Raw genomic sequence first — 24,420 nt, 5'->3', positions numbered from 1 at the left:
GTGTGTGTGTTAAATTGCATGAGTTCTTAATATATGTTGGATAATAACCCCTTATCAATGTATCATTGTTTGGGAGAAGATATTTGTCAATTCTTTCTTTGTGTGTGCTTGTATGTAACTCTTAATTTACTGTTGTAATTTCACATGATCTTCCTTTGCTTTTGTGTTAAAGAACTCCACATGATCTTCCTTTGCTTTTGTGTTAAAGAACTCCTTTAGCTTTGTGTTGTCTGGGAAGCTCTTTATCTGTCCTTCGATTCTAAATGATAGCTTTGCTGGGTAGAGCAACCTTGGTTGTAAGTCCTTGCTTTTCGTCACTTTGAATATTTCCTGCCAATCCCTTCTGGCCTACAAAGTTTCTGTTGAGAAATCAGCTAACAGTGTTATAGAAATTCCTTTGTAAGTAAGTGCTTTTCTTTTGCTTCTTTTAAGATTCTTTCTTTGTCTTTAAGCTTTGGCATTTTACTTATGATGTGTCTTGGTGTGGGCCTGTTTGGGTTCATCTTGTTTGAGATTCTCTGCACTTCCTGGACTTGTATATCTATTTACTTCACCGGGTTAGGGAAGTTTTCTGTCATTACTTCTTCAAATAAATTTTCAATCCCTTGGCTCTTTTCCTTCCCTATGATCTTGTTACACTTCCTATTGTTACACTTCCTATTGTTAAGGGACCTGTTCCACAGGTCCCTTAAATTATCTTCATTTTTTAATGCTTCTTTTTTCTTTTTGCTGTTCCAATTGGGTGTCTTCTGCTATCTTGTCTTCCAAATGGCTGATTCTATACTCTGCTTCATCTAATCTGCTGTTGATTCCTTCTAGCATATTCTTCATTTCAGTTTTTGCAATCTTAATTTCTGACTGCTTTTTAAATAATCTGTTTTGTTGTGTACATTTTCACTGAATTCATCTTTTCTTCCCCTAAGTTTATGAAGCATCCTTATAACCAGTGTTTTGAACTCTGTATCTGGTTGATTGTTTGCCTCCATTTTGTTTAGTTCTTTTTCTAGAGTTTTGTACTCTCCTTTCATTTGGGACATGTTTCTTTGTCTCCTCATTTTGGCTGCCTCCCTGTGTTTCCATGTAGTAGGTAGATCCTCTATGTCTCCTAGTCTTGTCAGAGTGGCCTTATGTAGTAGTTGTCCTGTAGGGCCCCGTGGTATAGTCACCCTTGTCACCTGCGACACATGCTCTAGGTGGGTCCCCTGTGTGGTTTTGTGTGTCCTGCTGTTGTAGTTGAGCCTTGATTGCTGTTGGCACATCAGTGCATGGGATTGACCTTCACACTGATTGGCTATGAGGACTGGCTGTGACTCCAGCTGATGAGTTCTTGCATAGGGGCTGACCCCAGGGAACAAAATTCCCTTTAGTAGGGCTCTGGTGCCTGCTGAGTACACCCTTTGGGGAACTAATTGGGTAGTGCTCTTGTGATGTTTGAAGTTAGCCACCAGGTATTTGGTTCTGGTCCCTCTTTGGAGAGGTTCTGGTGCTGGCCAACATCAGCTGCTCTCTGTTCCTGGCCTGGAACCACCTGGTAGGAGCTACAAAATGATTTGTGGTTTGCTGCTCCCTGTGCTGGGCTTGGGGCACCTGGGAGATGTTATGATGAAAACCACCGGTGCTACCACTAGTGCTGGGCTTGGAACCACTTAGCAAGGGGTACAGAGCACATTGAGGCCAACCAGTTTTTTGTGAACTTTTGAGAGATTTTAGGAAACTTCACAGCACAGACCAAGGCTGGCCATATGTGTGGAAGGGCTGTTGAAAGAGGTTCCGGCTGGGTGGGTGAGTTACAGAGGGTGGAATCTCAGGGAATCACCAGGGTGGGGCAAGCAGTGTTAGCCAGGTAAATGGGGATTGAAATTTGTCACTTGCCACTTGCTGTGTGAGTGGAGGTCTCAACAAAGGAACAATAATGGTGCCTGCTAGCACTTCTACCTCTACCTGTAAGCTGTGTGGGGAGAGGGCTAAACAAAGGAAAACTGGTGCCTGCCAGTACTTCAGTTCTGAAGAGAGCTGCCTCTCTCCAGCCCTTGTCCTGAAGCCAGGCAATTTAGTTCCTCTCTGAAGTTTTTTGAGCTTCTGTGCCGCCACTGGAGCTTAGGATGATTGTGTACCAGTGAGTCTGTCCTTAGGCCATTTAAAGAGGCCTGGGTCAACAGCAGTCCTCTGTTTAACCTGGACAGAGTCCCAGCTGGTTTTCACATCCAGATGCTGTGGGGACTCCTCTTTTTGGTACTAGTCCTCTGGGCTGATAAGACTGGTGTGGGGTTGGGACCACTTGCTCTTCAGGGGGGACCCTGGAAGCCGAAATATTCCACTTGATTCTTAAGTACCACATGTAGGTGTGGAAACAGTTTCCTGTCTCTGCCTGTCCTACCAGGTCAACGTGGCTTCTTTATATTCTTAGATACTGTAGTTCTGTTCATCTAGCCGTCAGATGGATGTTAAAGGTGGTTGTGTATAATTTAGTTGTAACTTTTATGTGGTTATGGGAGGAGGCAAGTATAGCATTTACCTACTTCACCATCTTGATCAGAAGTCTGTGATGGGGGAATACTCGAGACACAACCAAGACATTGATGACAACATCAAATTTTGTTTTTAATTTTAGAGGATGACTAAATTTTTTCTTCTGAGACAGATAAATTCTACCAAAATAATCAGGCAGATAAAGGAAGATATGGTCAGCTAGGGTATTGTTATGTGTTGAACTGTGTCTTCCCTGCAAATTTATAGGTTGAAGTTCTAACTCCTAGTACCTGAGAATGTGACTTTGTAAGGAGAGAGGGTCTTTACAGGGGTAATCAAGTAAAACAAAAGTCAGTAGGATGGGCTCTTTTCAATATAACTGGTCACTTTCTAAAAAGGGGAAATTTGGACACAGAGACACATAGAGAAGATGATGTGAAGATACATAGGGAGGAGACGGCCATCTACAAGCCAAGGAGAAAAGCCTGGAACAGATCTTTTTCTAATAGCTCTCAAAAGGAACCAAACATGTTGACACCTTGATCTTGGATTCCTAGCCACCAGAACTGTGATATAAGAGATTTCTGATCTGTAGTACTTTGTTATGGCAGCTCTAACAAACTAACACAGGCATATGAACCCTAGTTAATTTTCTTACTTAACATTTATATAAAGTCTAGCTTATCATTTTACTTATCATTATAAATTAGTAAACACTCACAATCTGAGATAGAGTCATTTATGGACACTGTGGCTTTGCTGGGTTTGCCAAGGGCAGCATTCATAGGCATACGAAGCACCAGTTCAAATTTCTCAATTCCCTCCAGCAGTGGTTGGCCAAGATCATCCAGAATAATAACACGAACAGTCTGCATGTTGACTCCAGGTGCAAAATCTAAATTACGACTAATTCCCACATAGTCTGTTCCAGCTATAATAGTAACAAAAGAATTATTCAGTTTGATTGACTAAATTTAAACATACTTATGATAAGCAAATCATTTAGATGTATTTATAATTCTTCTGAAAATACAGACTAGCATAACATTAGAGAAAAGCACATTTAATGGAATACAAAAAGATTAGTGTCTTCATTGGTTATTGAGATGGTAGATCAAAGATCACGTTCTGAACTTTGTTTTACCTATGTCTAATATCCATTTTAGCTTTAGTTATTTTTGCTTTGTATCTTATAGTTTCTCCATCTTTATTTTGGAATTCTCTAATGGAGCTAATAAAAATTCGGTATAAAAATCAACATATCAATCAAACATTATTATCATAAATTATATATAAAATATATACATTTAAATTTTGTTAACAATAGTTAAATATCTATATTTCTTTTTGGGAGCTACTAGAGAACATCCTATTTAGGTGTGTGGTAACCTGCTGCTTAAAGCAACACATTTCATATATAAGTTTTTGTCTCACACTCTCCACCCACATTAACCCCAGGTAAGGAGAGCAATCTGTCATTCTCAAAGACATATTTGGTCTTTGGCTTATTATTTTTCAGACCATGGGATACATACCTAGTGTTGACATCTCCATTTATGTCTAAAGTAGTTAAAAACAAAGCTTTATTTTAATCTGTAGGCACTACATCTATAAAGACTAAAAGTGGGGGATGGTAGCTCAGTGCTATTGCTTTTTTGTTTTCATAAATTCTCCAATTTTGTATCTACTTCACCTCTGAATATGCAACTATATGTGAATGAGTCTGTCTTTAATTCATTTTTAAAAATCTCTGTATCTGAGTCCATTGTGATTCTTGTATTTTTTTCCTCTCTGCTTCTTCATCTTTAATGTCCTTTCTATCTTTTTTGATTTGAATTTTCTCTTATAAAATGACTAATTGGGCTAAAAATTATTGATTGGACACTATTACATGCAAAGCACTATGCTGGTTCCACTACATTAAAAAAGTTACAACTTAAGGATGCCTTTTGAAATCGTACGGCCCCTGTTTTCTTTGTGTGATGAATATGTGTATAATGTGCAAGTGTGCATGCATGTGTGTGTACGTTAATAGAAGAGAGAGCTTATATTGTTAGCAATTTAGAAAGAAAAAATAGGAAATTTCAAATCCTATACTTGCTCTTAACCTTATGATGAACTTTTTGGAGATATAGATTCCAGAGTAAAAAGCAGACATGTGCCACTAGGACAGTTTGAATAATACAGTGTGAAAAGCCTTCTGGATCTGAAGTATATATGGGGACATTTGGTTAAACTGAAGCAGGAGCCACATTGGAGACGCATACCTACATGATATTTAAAATTCATTAAATTTCTATGAAGGTTGACAGTATGCTTATTCTTGTGCATATATGTCATAATATTCAATAATGTTAGATATGCCAAGTGTAGAGAAGAAATTCATGCAAATATAGGCATCAGAATTTAGTCTTTGACTTAATGTATTTTTAACTTAGCCCCCGATTCATGGCTGTTAATTGTGTTTTCTCACAGTAGCAAATAGAGCCTTGTTTTACCTATCATTTAGTAGTAATTTTAGGGAAAAAAAATCCATTCATTAAAGACTGCTTTAATAAGAGTATTTTAGCTTTAAAGTGTTTTGTGTTATGGTAAATTGAAAATTGTAGAACAATCAAAAGAGTTATTGTAGGAAATTGCTCACCATTGGCAGAGGGAGGGTCCATTTTCTGAGATCTCAAGGTGACACTAGAAGCCCTGGACAGGTCAGTGCCTGTTCTCCACACCCGCACTTCCACATAGCCGGCACTCTCATCCACAGAGTATTCAAAATCACCAAAGTAGAAAATGGGTTCTGTTAAGGACAAAACAGAAACCTTTGCTGTTATTTTTCCACATCAAACTCTACTGAAATAATTCCAAAGAAGAGCTAACTTCATCATATTGACTTTCTTATATCATATTTTTTCCTTTTAGTAAGATCACATTTCTTTAATCTGTAGATTTACATTGTTTGCAGGTCAAAATAGCTCTGTTGAAAAATTAAAAATACTTATGGTAAACTGCCTAATGACCATGTCCATCTTGAGGCATGAGTTCCTTTGTCCTCAATATAAATGACTTTTAAATATACTTCCTGGAAGGTTAGCTGGTAAAATACTAGCACCAAAATGAAACAAAACACATGAGGCTAAATTTTGATGAGTTTAGCCCTACTGTTTATTTTACCATCTCCCCACCAAATCTTCACTCTGGACACTATTTGCTTTATGATCTCTTCTCGTCCATTAGATTTGGCCTTAATCCAGTGTATTTGGGTCTGTTATCATCACCACAGAGTTAGCATCTATTGGTGTAACTAGACTGAATATATTAGATGATATCAGGCATGGAGATTTTAGGAAGATCAGGATATGATTGTAGGTCACCTGTAGAGTTTTGAGGGTGTCCTATACAACCAAGGTTCCAGTAGAGAAATAATCTCATGCCAACAGGTTTACATTTGTTTTAAACATGAATGAAAATAATCGACTTAGGTCATTAAAGTAAAACACAGGCTTTGAAGACTTTGTGTTTTTCTCCAGTTTTGGTAATGAATTGATCTACTCATTGTTTTCTGTCTGATTCCACAGGTGACCAGCAGTTTACCTTGGGAGAAAGCTGCCAGAAATCTGAGGTATAGGTCAGCTGACATGAAGAAAACTGAGAGATAATTTGTGAGCTTACTTAAAGAAACTTATTTTGAAATATTTATAATTTCATAGGATGTTGCAGAAATAGTATATACTTTACCCATTGAGAGCTTATTTCATATGTAGCCATTAACAAATATAAATTAATTGAGTGTATACAAATAATATGGTGAATAGCCCTTTGACCCAAGACATTTTACTCATCTGTGCCTGGTTTTATAAGACTCAAAAGGACTGAGTGTAAAAGATCAGGTAATATTCCTTAAAACAGAAGTCCATTAAAGAGATGACCATCATGGTTTAATGCATCTAACTGAATTACCAAACACACAAAAATCAAACAGAACCCTACAATCATTGCTCACAATCAAAGGAAATCCATTTTGTGCTCTGTTCAAGTTGAGTAAGAATTCTTTATTTTCCTGCCCCAAATAAATTAACCTTTATTTAAACTGGAAAATTATGTTTTCTTTGTTTTTTCATATGGGTGGGGGACATGATGAAAAGCTCCCCTAAACTTTTGAATGACTCAAAATCAAGCTTGGAAATTGCGCTTGCATATTTGGTTCACAGGGTGATAAATTGGCCTACAGCATACTTCACCTCCTTCTCATCCTTACAACTTGGATGGTGCTAGGACATGCGAGTATTTATACAGATGAAAGTGTTATCTTATTAACCTCAGTCAAGGCAGACCTCAAACACAAGCCAATAAATTCCTTACATTTCTCACTCCTAAGTAGGGGGCAAAGGTGAAGACAGAGCCCTGAAAATACTTGTTTTTACCAGATAACCAAACCAGGCACATCTGTGTATGTTTTAAAGGCTCTTATAATAATTACAGAGACCTGATCATCTGCACCCAACACACGATCTGTGTCTTCACATTCCTGGGAGATGACATCATCATACAAATTAGGTTTCTGACTTATGAGAGAGAGAGAGCTGTGAAATTCATTGGGGGGGCCTTCTATTTAATAATCACACCTCCCATCTTCTCACCTCTCTACTCCTCACAGATACATACTAGAGTGGAACAGGATAAAATCATGTGAGTGAACACGATTGTTAAACACCAGATTGGGCTATGAATCAGAGGCAAAACTGGGTTCTGCATCTTTGTTTTCAGACTCATTCTGTCAACTACAGATCAAGTGTTTTTACGTTGTAGTTTAATGTATAGTTCTATACAAAAGAAAAAGAAGTCCTGCATAATACTCTGAAAATTTTTATCTAAGTTGTCATTTAGAACAACAAGTATTGATAATAGTTACCATATATAGGACATTCATTATATGACTGACATGTGCTTTATATGTGGTGTGTGTGTGTGTGTGTGTGTGTGTCTCACAGAGATAGGGAGAGAAGGAGAGAGAGGTGGGGGACATTGAATATTTAAAAATGCAATAAATAATAAGAGTTATAGGAATAATGCAAACAATATTATCATATTGTCTATGAGTTAATATATTGTTACGTCCAGTGGAAAGAGGGGGAGTGGAAAAAGTGTTTTAATACTAAATCTCTTAATTTCATTATAGCATGTCATAGAAGGTATTAGATATTTATTTATTTTTTAATGAATTTGTTGATTATCAGTAGATTTAAGTTATTTATGTGATTTCTCTCCCCTTCTGTGCTCCACTCATGATGGCTGGAAAACTGGTCTATTAATCAATTGCAATCATTGCAGTTAAAGTATAAAGTGATTAACTATGATGAGATCAAAACCCAATTCAATAGTTTTTTTAAGGATAACAATTTTTGCCAACTGCCTAGTTTCTTATGCCATGAATAAAAAGAAATAGCTGGACATTAGTATCTTTACATATTTTCAGTGTTTTTGAATAATAATAATCATATTTTAATTTCTTTTTTTTCAGGAGGGTGCAACTCACAGTGGCCATGTGGGAATTGAACCTTGGTGTTATTAGCACTATGCTCTAATCAACTGAGATAACTGGCCACCTCCACATATTTCAATTTCTTAACACCTTTTCAAAAATCTCTAAAATTTCAATATTGTTTATAATTGTTACCATTTGGACAGAATCTTACGTAATATGAATGAGTTAAAAATCCTTTGAGCAGTGAGTTGAGTTACAGATCTCATTCAAAATAAATGGTAGGGTATTTCTGGAACATTTTAATGGGTACTGAGCAAGTGAAAAGAAGAAAAGGATGACTGAATAAAGAATGTCAACAGTTGAAGAATACTTAAGCAAAATCCATTTTAATAACTGTCTGTTCTGGCAAATTATTATTATTTATGAGTAAGATTTTAACTCACATTAAGATTTTAACTTTGATCACATTCTTGTTTGTTTGTTTTTGTCTAGGAGCTTGGTTTATTTTACAAATTAAGTAAACTGTAGACCTTTGTCTACTAGCTTTGGAAATACCCATGTTACAATTTAAAGTAAATTAGAAAAAGCCTATTTAATTCTGTAACCAGATCTTAAATACACGCCGTGCCTCGTAAATTCACAGTCTAATGGAGAAGACAGTCAGTGGCTGAATATTATCACTTAAGAGAACGATCAAATAAAGCCACACATCCTGCAGCCTACACCTACAAAATACCACAAAACAGTCATTCCTCATCCACCCACAGATAACACTCCAGAATGCATATTTATTCCCTGTGCAAAAGAAAGATAAATTATATACCAATAGTGTGTGAGCAGTGCAAGGGAGATTTTAAACTGACCTAGTTCAATCGTGTGAAATTCCTAAGGGAAGCCAAACACTACTCTGATTCCTTTGTGGAGCACACTTTAAAGAAAAGGGCACAGATCAAGGCATTGACTAGAGCAGCATATTGAGCTCATTAAACATTAATATGTTTTTCAACGTTGGGGATACTTTCACTACAAACAGCACAGATAAGATCACATCTATTTCTCAGGAACAGTTGACGAGGAGGCTTGGCAAGCCATACAACATACACACCTGCAACATAGACAAAGGGAATACAATTGAAGTTTTTCCCCATAGGGAAAAGGTGAACTTTTCAATTTTTTGCTGAGTCTGCGGTGTCTTGATTGATGTTTATGATTACATGTGTCTCATGAGATGAAAGGAAGAGGTGCCAGGAGCAGTAGCTCTCCGGAGCCAAATCTTATTTACTCATGGATGCATGGACTATCCGTCAAGTAAGCTTTGGAGCTCTAACCAACACATGTGCTTGGAACGGAACGTTGTGAAAGCTTTTATGCTTTTGGTTTGATGCTGAAAATAACACAAAGAAACCTCCCCAAATTATTTTCTACTCAGATGCCTCTTTTGAGCTTTGCACCTTGAAAACTAACTGCCTCGTCAATCCCGTGCCATGGGCACCTCAAGGAAAACTTCCCTCAGGGCTGGTAGAGTCTCCTGCAGTCCCAGCCCCTAGGTTTCTCTGTCTTACCACCCCTAACCTAGATGCAGGCACGATTTGAACTTCCACAGCAGCCACTTAATCAAACTCTTAATAAAAGAGCCATCCCCCCAAACAAATCTCTTTGTGGTAATCCCTTTCCTGAAAACCTTTCAATATTTCTCATTGCCCTTAGTTCACAAACTCCTTGTTTTACAAGACACTGAAACATCGGGTCTCAGTTTGCTTTTAAAATCTTATTTTAGCCCCCTTTCTACTCTATAATAATCCAGTGTCTTGAATGTCTCACATGTGTCACGTTTAGCAGTGCTACCCCACCGCCATAGTTCTGAACACTTCTCCTCTCCACCTTTTCTGGATCACTCCTGCTCCTTTCAGGCATCTTCCGTTTAGAAGTCACTAGTGCTGGGAGGCACTCTGCCTTCCCCATCAAAGCCCTCCCTCTCTCCACAGCACTGCAGGCTGGTACCCTTGTCTGAGAGACCTCTAAAGGGAGGCACGAAGCCTCCTTTATTCACTGGTGTTTCTCCAACACTTGGCATAATCAGTGCCTGGCAGTAGGTGCTCAATTAATATTGATAGAGTGAATGAACATCAAGTAAAATAGAATGATTCATTCGTGGGAGTGAATGAATAAAGATGTCTTTGTGGTAGATGAGTCAGAAGTGAGCACTCAGCATCAGGCAGAGGAGTTCAGAAGCCTCAAAAGGAGGAGACAGTGGATGTCTTTGCAGGAAAATGACTGTACCAGATTCAAAGGCTGCCCTTTGAATCTAGAGGAAGTGCACTGGAGAAAGGAAACTGAATCACAAGGAACTCAAAGAGAAGGGACTTTTGTCTTTTCCTTTTTTAATACTTTCCCTCCCGGGGCTTCCAGTTGGATGTGCATTAGGACTATCCAAAGAGATTTAAAAATTGTATTGATACTAGGCTTCACCTCCAATTTAGGAAATCATAATTTTCAGTGGGTGCCCCCAGACACCAGTGTTTTCTTTTATTTCTTTTAAATAGACTATGTTTTTTAGAGTAGCTTTTGGTTCAAAGCAAAATTGAGAAGGTACAGAGATTGCGCATGTCCTGCCTGCCCCCATGCACACATAGCACCAGTGTTTTTAAAAACCTTTCCAGGTGTCAGCAATCCACATGTTGTTTCAGCTCACTTCAGCGTCTTTAGTAGATAATACCTAATTGTTAGATACCACACTGTTTTGAATTCAGTATCTTTACTTCATTCTCATAAACACCTTATAAGTTATGTACTATATTAATCTTGTTTTCACAGATAAAGAAACTATTAAGGAGATTAAGAGACTTGTCCAAAGTTGTACATTTGGGAAATAGTGGACTAAGATTCATACCTAAAGTCTGTTCCCTTAATTAAGCTAACTAACCTTAACTAAGACAAGAGAGGAGTCATTACAAAAGGTTCTCACAAGATTTTAACAGACATATTTTTTACCCGGCAATTCAATATGTGGGGGTTCATCATATAGAAATACTAACATAAGTGTACAAAAAATATATACACCAGCGTGTTCACTATACTTCATTTGTATTAGGGCACAATTGGAAACAAGCCCCAAATGCATCAGAAAACGGGCTGGTCAAATTACAGTTCATTCATAAAATGAAATACCAGGCAATGATGTTCCTTTCCTTTCCTTTTTCCTTTCCTTTCCTTTTTCCTTTCCTTTCCTTTTTCCTTTCCTTTCCTTTCCTTTCCCTTCCCTTCCCTTCCCTTCCCTTCCCTTCCCTTCCCTTCCCCTCCCCTCCCCTCCCCTCCCCTCCCCTCCCCTCCCTTTCCCTTTCTCTTTCCTTCTGCTCTTCTCTTCTCTTTTCTCATTTCTTTTTCTCTCTATCTCTCTCCTCCCCCCTCCCTCCCTCCCTCCCTCCCTCCCTCCTTCTCCCTCCCTCTTTCCCTTCCTTTCTTTTTCTTTTCTTTTTTTTGGTAAAAATGGTAGTGGAGACATTGATGTCTGGTTAAGTCAGCTTTGTGATTTTATGTCTTACACTTTCCGCTTGGCTTCATCAGTAGAAATGATAGATTAAAAATGAAAGGAAATATACCATTTATTTTTCATAGCTTTGAAGATTTCCCTCCTTTATATTAATATACTTGATAAGGCAGGGAGAGTATGCTCAAAACAAGATAGACATCTCTGTGAACTAAAAATGTAATAGAACATCATAATGGTAAGTGGAGCCAAACGTGAATGGTTGGTTCTGCTGGTGTCTAAGATGATAGTCAGGCAGTGAGTCAACATTTGAGTCACAGAATTAGGGCAAAATATAGATATTTTGAGGCATCAAAGATGAAGAGGTTTTACTCACATATACACTCACACTGAGAAATTGTTAAAAGCACAGAAAACAGTAAATTCAAAGGGAAGAACTGTGGATGCAAGAAATTTTGTTGAGCAATCAATAAAATATGCTAGTTAATCCAACTATTGACTACAAACATAAATAATCATAATTGATATTTTTCAACTTAATGCTGAAACAGTAAGACAACAGTAAGAAGGTTGGTTATAAATGGAGTTCAGTGGGTATCTAAACTATTCAATGTCTGTCTTATTCAAGAGAGTAAACTTTGTTAGACATATAGTAAAGTATCTTTGTTAAAATTATGAGAGCTGCCATGAAAAGGACAGACACCAACAGAAAATAAACACGACAAAAGATGAGGAAAACTCTTTTGACATTCCAAGAAGCTGTGAAGGCAGAAAAAAAAAAATGTAAAGGGACAATCCAAATAAAAACATCCCAAGGGGGCCGGCCCGGTGGCTCAGGTGGTTGGAGCTCCGTGCTCCTAACTCCAAAGGCTGCCGGTTCGATTCCCACATGGGCCAGTGGGCTCTCAACCACGAGGTTGCCAGTTCAACTCCTCGAGTCCCGCAAGAGATGGTGGGCTGTGCCCCCTACAACTAACAATGACAACTGGACCTGGAGCTGAGCTGCGCCTCCACAACTAAGACTGAAAGGACAACAACTTGACTTGGAAAAAGTCCTGGAAGTACACACTATTCCCCGATAAAGTCCTGTTCCCCTTCCCCAATAAAAACAAAACAAAAAAAAAAAAAAACAAAAAAAAAACATCCCAAGGAAAAAGCCCCAAAGTATTACCATAATTAGAATAAATGTAAACAGATCAAGTTTTCTTATCTTTTTTTAAGAAAACTAGACTGGATTAAAAAAACACAAAGACAATAAGACCTATAAAAACGGCTGTAAACAAAATTGCAGGAAAATATGAAAAATGTAAGGATATAATAAGAATGCAAGGAATAAAGCCAGGGGGTATAGCAGTGTTAACAAAAGACCAAATACAATCTAAAGCAAAATTATTAAAAACCAGGAACTTTACATAATACAAAAAGGACAGTCTATTGTGTGTTTACCAAACAGAGTCAGTTCTCCTTCCATCACCATATATTTGACCCCCTTTACTCTCACACAATGTGATATGTAGATGATATTATAGAATTGTACACTTGAAACCTATGTGATTTTACTAACCATTGTCATCCCAATAAATTTAATTTAAAAAGGACAGTCCACCAAGATATATTAATCTTGAATTTGTATTGAAAAACGTAAAGCAAAAATTGACAAGATTACAGGAAAATATTGATTAATCTATAATTCTAATGGGTTTTATACCATACAACTCTCAGAAAAATGATAGATGAGACAGAACAATTTAGTGAAATATAAAAAAAAATTACAACATAATCTTTGTCTAATGTATGTCTGTATCCCAGCTCCTCCAAAACAAAAAATTACTATCCAAAATATATTAAAACTCTCATAAATCTATAACAAGAATCCTAACTGCAAATGGGAAAATTGGATAATTATATAAACATTCAAGATTCAGAAGAGGAAACTTCCATTGTTTTATGCAAATAATCTTAATACAAGATATTATTTAGTACTTATAAGATTGGCAAGACCTAAACAGCTAAACAAAATGGAACACAGACATTTTTAGATGCTGCTGGTCGGAATGTAAATTGATTTACACTTCAGAGAAATTTGGCAATATCTGGTAAAATGAAATTGTACATCCAGCATGACCCATCCATTCTACCTTTAGTTATACACCCTAGGGAAGTTCCACACATGTATACTCAGAAACATTTACAATCATGTTTAATGCCACATTATTTATACTTATAAAAACAAAGGGGAAACCCAAATGTTCATCAGTAGGGGAACAAATATGGAAAACTCATCTAAATGCATCAAAATAACCAGATCCTGAAAACACAATGCTGATTTTTTTTTTAAAGCAAGTTGAAATAGATACATATCTAATTTATTAGCATTGTTGCTTTGGGGGACGATGGTAGGTGAATGGTACTAGAGGGACTTACATTTTATGTATAGTGTTTGATTCCTTTAAAAGACCTGACACAACTGAAAAATGGTAACACTGGTTAATTTTAGATAGAGCACATATTATGTTGTATTATTTTTGTATATTTCTACAATGAAATTTACATGGTAGTTATAGAATGGTATGCATAAAATGATCCATTTTATTAAATGAATGTATATATTATTGAAGCATAGAAAAATAAGAATATATATCAAGTTGGTACCTGGTTATTTCCCAGGTATGGGATTATGGGGAAATTTTACCCCCTTTGCTATACATTTCTCACATACATTTAATTTGTTATACATTTAACTCCTCCTCTGCAAATAGTATCTATTATTTTTGTAAATAGAAAAAACAAAACCAGAAACAATACCTGAACTGCCTCCTCTCTTAAAAAAAAAAAAATTTTAAATAATTTTGACTGAGCCTTTCCCTAACTTTTCTTTCAAGAAATACTTTAAATACATAAACATGCATTCTTAAGAATGATTTCATATCTAGTTTTTAAAAAGTATTCTCAAAATTCTTGTTGAAAAAAGTTCAAATGTATATTTAAGGAAAAAGTTTAAGAGTACATATCAGTTTAAAGGCATGTTTTGACATTTCTTTTTCTTGACAACTATAATTTTCTCTGACAGAATAAGGAAAAGTCAGTAGTACATGTCTAGAATGATGATAATTTAAGGACTGAATCTTGCAAAGATTTCAGTTGAGAATTCATGATGAGTTTTTCTTCAAAAAGATAATGTTATTAGAGATTCTACTGTCAAAACTGTTTCAATGAAAAACTCTGGTTTTGTCTTTTTCAGGGTCTATACAAGTTTTAAATCTTTTTTTAATTAAAAGAAATTGAAACTGTCATCAGAGTTTTCCATGATCCAGTAGCATTTGAAGAAAGTTTTGTGAATATTCTGTATTTAACAAATATTGTTAGAGTGACGTCAGAAACATGGCGGCATGAGGGGGGTGCTCCCTGATCTCTCTCCTTGAAGCTACAAGTTGAACAGTTGAAATTCAACAAAGGATTCTGTACGCAACACACAAATACTTCGACAGATCTGTGCATTGAAACATCTGAAGGTGGGCAAATTGGGCTGAACAGGGGTGGTGGGAAGGAGAAGAGGCCTATGAGATGTAGCCGAGAGCTCACTGCGGTCCTGGGAGAGATGAGGGTAGAATTGATATTGCAGGTACACTCTCTGTGGCCCCAGCAATTTTGCCTAAGGGATTAGCATATAACACAGCTGAACCCAGCATTGGGGCACAGTCCTCAGGACAAAGACCACATACAGAAGTGTGACAACGGTAGTCTAAGGCCCCAATTGCCAGGCAGAAAAGAAAGCAACAGAGCCTGGCAACCTCCCCACAACCTCCCAGTGTTAGCAGCAGGCTGCAGAAAAAACGGTAGCAGTGTCAGATTAAAGGGCAGAATATCTACAGCCCTGAGAACTGGAGAAATAATTCCTGAGTGGCAGAGGCACAGTGCAGCTAATTCCAATGACAAGAGAGGAGATATAGGGGCGAGCCAGCTGTGGTCTGGCAGTCACCATTACTCAGAGGAGAACAAAGCCACAAACACATGAGTCTCCTCTCCCAGCTGACCCCGCCCCCACCTTTCATGGCTGATACTACCAGTGGAGGCACCCAGAGTTGCTGTGGCATGCAGGCTGCATCTGGCTTCAGGGGCAGCACTGGGATTTCAGAGGCTCAGAACCCCATCGCCTACCACATCTTCCCACAGGGGTGGTACCCTGAGATCGAGGCAACGTGGTCACAGAGGAGAAGCCCACCTCCCCAGGATCTTTCCCACCATGCAAGAAGTCGGAATAGCTCAAGAGAAAATAAAATGCTCCAGCACAAGAGAAAATAAAATGCTTAAGTGCTATTTACTGGAAGGCAAAAGAAAGACCTCTGCAGAATAACTCTGATAGATGCCCCAGGAAGAGAAATAATCCACTAATTGCCATGAATAACTAAAGTAACAAGGCAACTGAGAAAAAAAAAATCCAGAAAATAAACATAAAGACATGGAAATATGTGACTTAAATGACAGAGAATTAAAGATTGCAGTTCTGAAAAAACTCAACGAGATGAAAGAAAACTCAGACAGGCAGTTTAATGAACTCAGAAACAAAATCAATGAACAAAATGAATATTTTATCAAAAAGATTGAAATTTTTAAAAAAGAATTTAATAGAGATGCTGGAGCTAAAGAACTCAATTCAATAAAAGAGATGAAGAATGAAACAGCCAACTTAGGAAATAGAGCTGACCAGGTGGAGGAAAGAAATCATGATATCAAAGATAGAAATCTGGAAATGGCATAGATTGAAGAAGAGACTTGAGAGTTAAAAGAAATGAAAGAATTCTACAAGAACTATCTGACTCCATCAGAAAGAGCAATCTAAGAATAATGGGTATGCCAAAAGAAGAAGACAGGGAAAAGGACACAGAGAGCCTATTCAAACAGCTAGTTGATGAAAACTTCCCAATACTATGGAAAGAATTAGATCCTCAAATCCAAGAAGCAAACCTAATTACCTCAATCCTAACAGGCCTTCTCCAAGGCACATTATATTGAAGCCGTCAAAAATTAATGACAAAGAAAGAATTCTCAGGCAGCCCGGGAAAAGAAGACCATAAACTACAAAGGAAAGCCCATTAGATTATCATCACATTTTTCAGCAGAAACTCTACAAGCCAGGTGGGAGTAGAATCAAATATTCAAACTATTGATAGAGAGAAATTACCAGCCAAGAATAATATATCCACCAAGGTTATCCTTTAGATATGAAGGTGGAATAAAGTCCTTTCCAGATATATAAATACTGAAGGAGGCTATTCAAACTGAAACAAAAACACAAAACATTACAAAAACATGAGCAAGATTACTCACAGAGAGAAGCAGGATATGGCAACCCCTACACAGAATAGGGCACTATACACTTAAACATAACATAAAAAGTAAAGAAGATAAAAACATAAAAAAAGAAAAAGAGAAGAAAAAGACAACATGCTATTGCAACTCAGAAATGAGCTTATAGCACAAATAGAGAAAACTTGTGACAACAAATATATAAAATAGGAGAGAGCAAAGGTCTGAATTTGCAAACGGTAATGGAGGTAAGAAGTATGGTGAAGAATAAGGACTATTGTATATATGAAACTTTCTTTTATGGAAACTTAATGGTAACCACTCAAAAAAAAAAAAATCCAGAACTGAGACATACAACATAAAGAAGGAGGAAACACAGGAAAATATCATAGAACAGCACCAAACTAAAATAACACATAGAAACACAAAGGCAAAGAAACAATGGAGACACCAAACTACCTAAAAACAAGATAAAATGGCTATAGGAAATCCTCATATATCAATAATCACCCTGTGGGGACAGAGCCAGGAGTGCAGTTTCCAGGCTCTCAGCCTCACGTGGAAAGGTGCTGGCTCAGGTAGTAAATGGCCATTAACTGTGACTGGATGGTCATCAGCTCTGGCTAGTTGTCTGTCAGCTGTAACCAGTGAGCCATTGGCCACTAATATAACTGCTGTGGCTACGCTAGTAGAAAATGGGGGCTAGCAAGAAGATGGTGGCTGAGCTTGCAGGGATGGGTTGCAGTTAGCAAGGCGGATTGCAGCTGGCAGGTGAGGTTGGTTGACAGAGAGAAGTGGACGGCATGTTGCGGATAGTGTGGCTCCTACTTCCTGTGTCTCCAACCCAGGTGCCAGTGAGAATATAGTCGTATGACTCTCCTACCTATGGCTCTGTGGGTGTTCCCTTTTGGCCTCACCATGTCCTGCGTTCTTATGTGGGGAGCAGGAGCTGAAATGCCGCATGACACCCTGCATGACACACCCTAAATGTAAATGGACTGAATTCACCAATAAAAAGACACAGAGTAGCAGACTGAATTAAAAAAACAAAACCCAACCACATGCTGCCTCCAAGAGACACATCGCAGCTTCAAGGACAAATATAGACTCAAAATGAAAGGGTGGAAAATGATACTCCAAGCAAATGGCATCCAGAGAAAAGGGGATGTAGTCATACTTATATCTGACAAAAGAGATTTCAGGATAAAAAAGGTAACAAGAGACAAAGATAGACATTTCATAATGATACAGGGAACAATACAACAAGAAGACATAACACTTATTAATATATATGCTCCCAATGAGGTAGCACTAAAATATATAAAGCAACTACTAACAGAACTAAGGGGAGAAACTGACAAAAACACAATTATAGTAGGGAAACTAAATATGCCATTGACAGCTATAGATAGATCATCCAAACAGAAAATCAATAAGGAAATATCAGCCTTAAATGACACGCTAGACCAAGTGGATATAATGGACATTTATAGAGCATTTCATTATAGAATACCAAACTATACATTTTTTTCTAGTTCACATGGAACATTTTCAAGGATAGACGATTTGTTGGGACACAAAACTAGCCTCAGCAAATTTAAGAACACTGAAATCACACCAAGCATATTCTCTGTCAACAAAGCTTTGAAATTGGATATCCATTGCAATAAGAAAGCAGGAAAAACAACACATACATGCAGATTAAACAACATGCTATTGAAGAACAACTGGGTCAAAGAAGAAATAAAAGGAGAGAGCAAATGATACACAGAAACAAATGAGAATGAAAATACATTCTATCAAAGTTATTGGGATGCGGTAAAAGCAGTATTGAAGAAAATTTATATCATTACAGACCTATGTCAAGAAACAAGAAAAATCCCAAAGAAACAACCTAACGTTACATCTGAAAGAAATAGAACAAATAAAACCCAAAGTCAGCAGAGAGAAGGAAATAATAAAAATTAGAGAATTAAGTGAAATAGAGAACACAAAGAAAATAGGAAAAGTTAATGCACCAAGGAGATGGTTCTTTGAAAAAATGAATAAAATTGACAAACCCTTGGTTAGAGTCACTAAGGAAAAAGAGAAAAGACACAAACAAAATCAGAAATGGAAGGGGAGAAGTTATGACAGATACCACAGAGACACAAAGGATCATATAAAAATGTGACTATATGTCACCAATTTCAATAACCTGGAAGAAATGGAGAAATTCTTAGAAATATATGACCTTTCTAGACTGAATCATGAAGAACTGGAAAATCTAAATAGACCAATCAATAGTAAGGAAATTGAAACAACCATCCAAAACGTCCCCAAAAGCAAAAGTCCAGGACCAGATGGCTTCACTAGTGAAGTCTACCAAATATTCAAAGATGGTTTAATACCTGTCTTCCTCAAACTCTTCTAAAAAAAATTGAAGAAGAGGCAATACTGCCTAACTCATTCTATGAGGACAACATTACTCTGATACCAAAATCTGGAAAAAATAACACGAAAAAGAAAACTACAGACCAATATCTCTGATGAATACAGATGCAGAAGTCCTAAACAATATGCTAGCAAATCAAATACAACAATACATTAAAAATATTATACATCACAATCAAGTGGGGTTCATTCCAGGAGTACAAGAATGGTTCAACATATGCAAATCAATCAATGTGATACACCACATAAACAAAATAAAATACAAAATCATATGATTATATCAATAGATGCAGAAAAAGCATTTGACAAGATACAACATCCATTTATGAATAAAACACTTAATAAAATGGATATAGAACAAAAGTACCTCAACATAATAAAGCCATATATGACAAACCCTTAGCTAATATCACACTTAATGGTGAAAAACTGAGAGCTTTTCCTCTAAAATCAGGAACAAGAAAGAAATGCCCCTGTCACCACTGTTATTCAACATAGTGTTGGAAGTCCTAGCCAGAGCAATCAGGCAAGAGAAAGAAATAAAAGGAATCCAAATTGGGAATGAAGAAGTTAAATTGTCACTTTTTGCCAGTGACATGATTCTTTATACAGGAAACCCTAAAGTCTCCACCAAAAAACTATTAGAAACAACATACAAATACAGTAAAGTTGCAGGATACAAAAATCAATGTACAAAAATCCATTGCATTCCTATATACTAACAATACAATTTCAGAAAAAGAAATGAAAAAAAAAAATTCCTTTTGCAATTACAACAAAAACAATAAAATGCCTAGGAATAGAGTTAACGAAAGATGTGAAGGACCTATACACTGCAAACTATAAGACATTATAAAAAAAAATTGAGGCATACACAAAGAAATAGATATTTCATGTTCATGGGTTGGAAGAATCAACATAGTTAAAATGGCCATATTACCCAAAGCAATATACAGATTTAATACAATCCCCATCAAAATTCCAATGGCATTTTTTAAATCAGTACAAAAAAATCATCAGATTTGTATGGAATCACAAAATACACCAAACAGCCAAAGCAATCCTAACAAAAAAGAACAATGCTGGAGGTATCACACTCCCTGACTTCAATTTATACTACAGTGACAATAATCAAAACAGCATGGTATTGGCAGAAAAACAGACTCATAGGCCAATGGAATAAAACTGAGAACCCAGAAATAAACCCACATATATATGGACAGATAATTTTTGACAATGGAGCCAAAAACATACAATGGAGAAAAGAAAGCCTCTTCAATAAATGGTGCTGGGAAAACTGGAAAGCCACATGCAAAAGAATGAAACTAGACTGCTGTCTGTCACCATATACCAAAATTTACTCAAAATGGATCAAAGACCCAAATGTAAGACCTGAAACAATAAATTGCATAAAAGAAAGCAAAGGTACTAAACTTATGGACCTTAGGTTCAGAGAGAATTTTATGAATTTGACCTCAAAGGCAAGGGAAGCAAAAGCTAAAATAAGTGAATGGGGCGGACTCTAACTAAAAAGCTTCTGCATAGCAAAAGGTACCATCAACAAGACAAAGAGGCAACCAACTGAATGGGGGAAGACATTCACAAACAACACATCTGATAAGGTCCTAATATCCAAAACATATGAAGAATTCATACAATGCAACAACAACAAAAACAAACAATCCAATTAAAAAATGGGCATAGGATCTGAACAGACACTTCTCCCAACAAGATATACAAACGGCCAACAGATACATGAAAAAAATGCTCGACTTTGCTATGAGGGAAATGCAAATCAAAACCACAATGAGATACCACCTTACACCTGTTAGAATGGTTATTATCAACAAGACAAATAATAACAAGTATTGGAGAGGTTGTGGAGAAAAAGGAACCCTCATACACTCTTGGTGGGAGTGTAAATTTGTACAGCCATTATGGAAAACAGTATGGAGTTTCCTCAAAAAATTAAGAATAGAATTACCATATGACCTAGCAATCCCTCTTCTGGGTATCTACCCCCAAAAATCTGAAAACATTTATCCATAAAGATATATGTACCCGGATGTTCATTGCAGCATTATTCACTGTGGCCAAGACATGGAAACAACCAAAGTGTCCTTCCACAGATGATTGAAGATGTGGTATATATGTACAATGGAATACTACTCAGCCATAAAAAAGATGAAATAGTGCCATTTGTGACAACATTGAGGGATCTTGAGATTATCAAGCAAAATAAGTCAGACAGAAAAAGTCGAGAACCATATGACCACTCATATGTGGGATATAAAACTGAAAGCAACAAATGAATAAGACAAATAAACAAAACTCATAAACACAGAAAACAGTTTAATGGTTACCAGAGGGTAAAGGGGGAGAGGGGAGTGGTAGAAAAGGGTAAAGAGGGGTCAAATATATTGTGATGGAAGAACTGACTTTGGGTGATGAGCACAAAATATGATATATAGATGATGTATTATAGAATTATACACTTGAAACCTATATAATTTTACCAATATATTAAACCTATATAATTTACTAATTAAACCTATATAATTTAACCTATGTCATCCCAATAAATTTAATAAAAATGAAAAAAATACCCATGTCATGTTAAAAAAATATTGTTGAGTACCCTGCCTGGTAAGAGAGTGTTTTTTAAACTCTTTTTGTTTTGTTTCTATCCTGTGTGTTATCATATCACATAAATAAGGGAGGAAGGAAAAATTGGTCATTTTACTAAGGCCTCCATTCCTATCCTATATGACATATGACATAGTAGTCCCCCAAATGCTATTTCATGTAGCAAAGTATATTTTTCTCTATAGTTAATAATAAACATTTGCCTGTTCTGTAAGGCAAAAAATGAGGAATAATGATAAACGGTTGAAGTCTCCATAAGTTAATGAAAAAGTGTCATATATTTATTTCCAAAGTCAAGTTAGGAGGAATTTTAGGAAGGGTTTTTATAATCAGGCTGAATGGGTCTCATTTCTGGATAATACTCATATCATCAAGTGATGTCTAGTAAGGAATATTGTGCACACCTCTCATTCTCGACAGGCAGGTAGTATAGGCTATGGCACAGTGAATTCCACTGTCTGTCCTTTCACAGGTAAGTAGATTTTCTTCATAAGACTTCCTGGGTTACACCTCTCACTGAATCACTTTCTAGCAATATTGTCTTGGACAACTTACCTAATATGTTTGTGTCTCAGTTCTTCACCTGTACAATTGGAGATATGACAAGACCTCATAGATTTGTTGTAAATATTGAATGACGGCAGACATGTAAAATGTTTGGAGCAGGGCTTGGCATGTCACAGGCTCTAACAAGTGTTCATTATTATTGTCAGTACACAGTGCAGATACTTTTCTAATATTATATATTTTGTTACATCTAAAACTGGATGCAATGATAAATACCACGCAAATAAATGATATCTTGTATATGTAAAGAGGCTATTTACTATAACATGTGTGATAGAAAAAGACCTAAATGCTCATCAATAGGGGGTGATTAAATATGTGATAGCCACACTATGGAATACTAAGTGGCCAATAAAAAGAATAAACAGGGTTTATATGTACGGACATGAATCACTTTTCATAATATATTGTCATGTGAAATAAGTATAATAATATGTATAATATGATCATAACAAACATTTCTTGAGTATTTTCAATGTGCCTGAACTAAGCACTTAAAGTGTAGTCTGCATTAACTCATTTAATCCTCACAACATTTTGAGGTAGATACTATTATCATCTCTGTTTTACAGATATGGAAACTGAAAGCCAGAAGTTCAAGATCAATAGCCTATCAGTGGAAAGGAACCTAGACTGTCTGCCTCTAGAATATGTTCTAGTTGCCATGTTACTATAGCAATAATTACCTCTAATCATTAAAGTCAAAAGAAAATTTGTGCCTGTAACTGTATGGAAAGACAAATATCATACTTATGTGATCTCAAAGGAGAGGAGTGGATTTGGTGAGGGAGGTGACCAAATGATTGCCATTTAGTCATGTACATTTGTTTAGCACTCATATAATTTTATAATAAAAATATTAATACTAAACAAGGATTAATTTATATAACCTACTTCCTTTAAACATAACCTCAAAATATTAGATTTAAGAAAACAATTATAGAGCAGAAAGTCTCTCCAGTTCTGTTACAATCTTTAAAACATTATTTACTCTTAACAGATTCTGGCATCTTTACCAACTTGCTGCAGTATTTCAGTGTTGTGGATGAGTATGCCTCTCTGGGGAACTGAGTAGTTACTGCACTTTCAAAAAAATCATTACCACGGCTCAGTTGTTTAGAGTGTGAGCTCTCAACAAGGTTGCTGGTTCAACTCCCACATGGGATGGTGGGCTGCGCCCCCTGCAACTAAAGATTGAAAACAGCGACTGGACTTGGAGCTAAGCTGTGCCCTCCACAACTAGATTGAAGGACAACGACTTGACTTGGAGCTGATGGGCCCTGGAAAAAAACACTGTTCCCCAATATAAATTAAAAAATAAAAAGTCATTACGGAAGAGTCCCAAGGTCCCGCAGAGTTTGTCTTTCTATTCTTATATTCAGCGGACTCCCAGTTTATAGCTGTCAAGCAAGTCTTGCCTTCTCCCACTTCTCACATTGCACTTTTCATGCTATATTCAAATGACTCATCCACTCATTCATCTCCCTCATTAGACAGAGACCTCCCCAAAGGCTGAAGTCATGTACTGTTTATCCATAAACTCCATTGAGAAGCATGGAGCCTGACACGTGGGAGGTCATTAAAAAAAAAGTGTGGAGACAAACTAAGACTGACAACTGCTTCCAGATTTTCTAATCCAAAGTAATTATTTTGGCTCTAACACTCATTTTGTAAGTAAGAACACACAAATTAATATATAGTTAATGTGGTTGTAATATTATGATATAATAGGCACATTTGCTGAGTGTCTGCCTCTGCAAGTCACATCAGAGTCTCTAGAATCTTTGTTATATAGCGCTTACCATGGCCTTAAAAGGTAATTATTTTTCATCTGGTGTTTACAAACAAAAATGAAAATCACCCATCAGTAGGTATATAGTATGTACATTTTTATTCCTGCAGACTAACGTGAATTTTGTAAGTAAGATTTCAGAATCAATAGAGACTTTGATATTAGGGTGATTTATGTGGGAATCCTAACAGCTGAACGAAGAAAGATTATGACCAACATGGTGTCAAACACAATCTGTGT

The 24,420-nt window shown here is 36.6% G+C and overlaps 1 protein-coding gene across 1 annotated transcript in view; it reads right to left on the bottom strand.

Annotated features, from left to right (window-relative positions):
- Positions 1–24,420, bottom strand: part of FREM2 (FRAS1 related extracellular matrix 2) — a gene marked incomplete at its 5' end in the record, with an annotated part of 171,085 nt that overhangs the window by 35,015 nt on the left and 111,650 nt on the right. Inside the window, 2 exons of the mRNA XM_081046640.1 lie at positions 3,191–3,400; positions 5,114–5,263. Of these exons, the coding sequence (XP_080902766.1) occupies positions 3,191–3,400; positions 5,114–5,263 (360 nt within the window). The remainder of the gene's footprint in view (positions 1–3,190; positions 3,401–5,113; positions 5,264–24,420) is intronic.

This window comes from Rhinolophus hipposideros (genome assembly GCF_964194185.1).
Source record: "Rhinolophus hipposideros genome assembly, chromosome: 4".
NCBI lineage: Eukaryota > Metazoa > Chordata > Mammalia > Chiroptera > Rhinolophidae > Rhinolophus > Rhinolophus hipposideros.
This window is presented reverse-complemented; position numbering and strand designations above follow the sequence as displayed.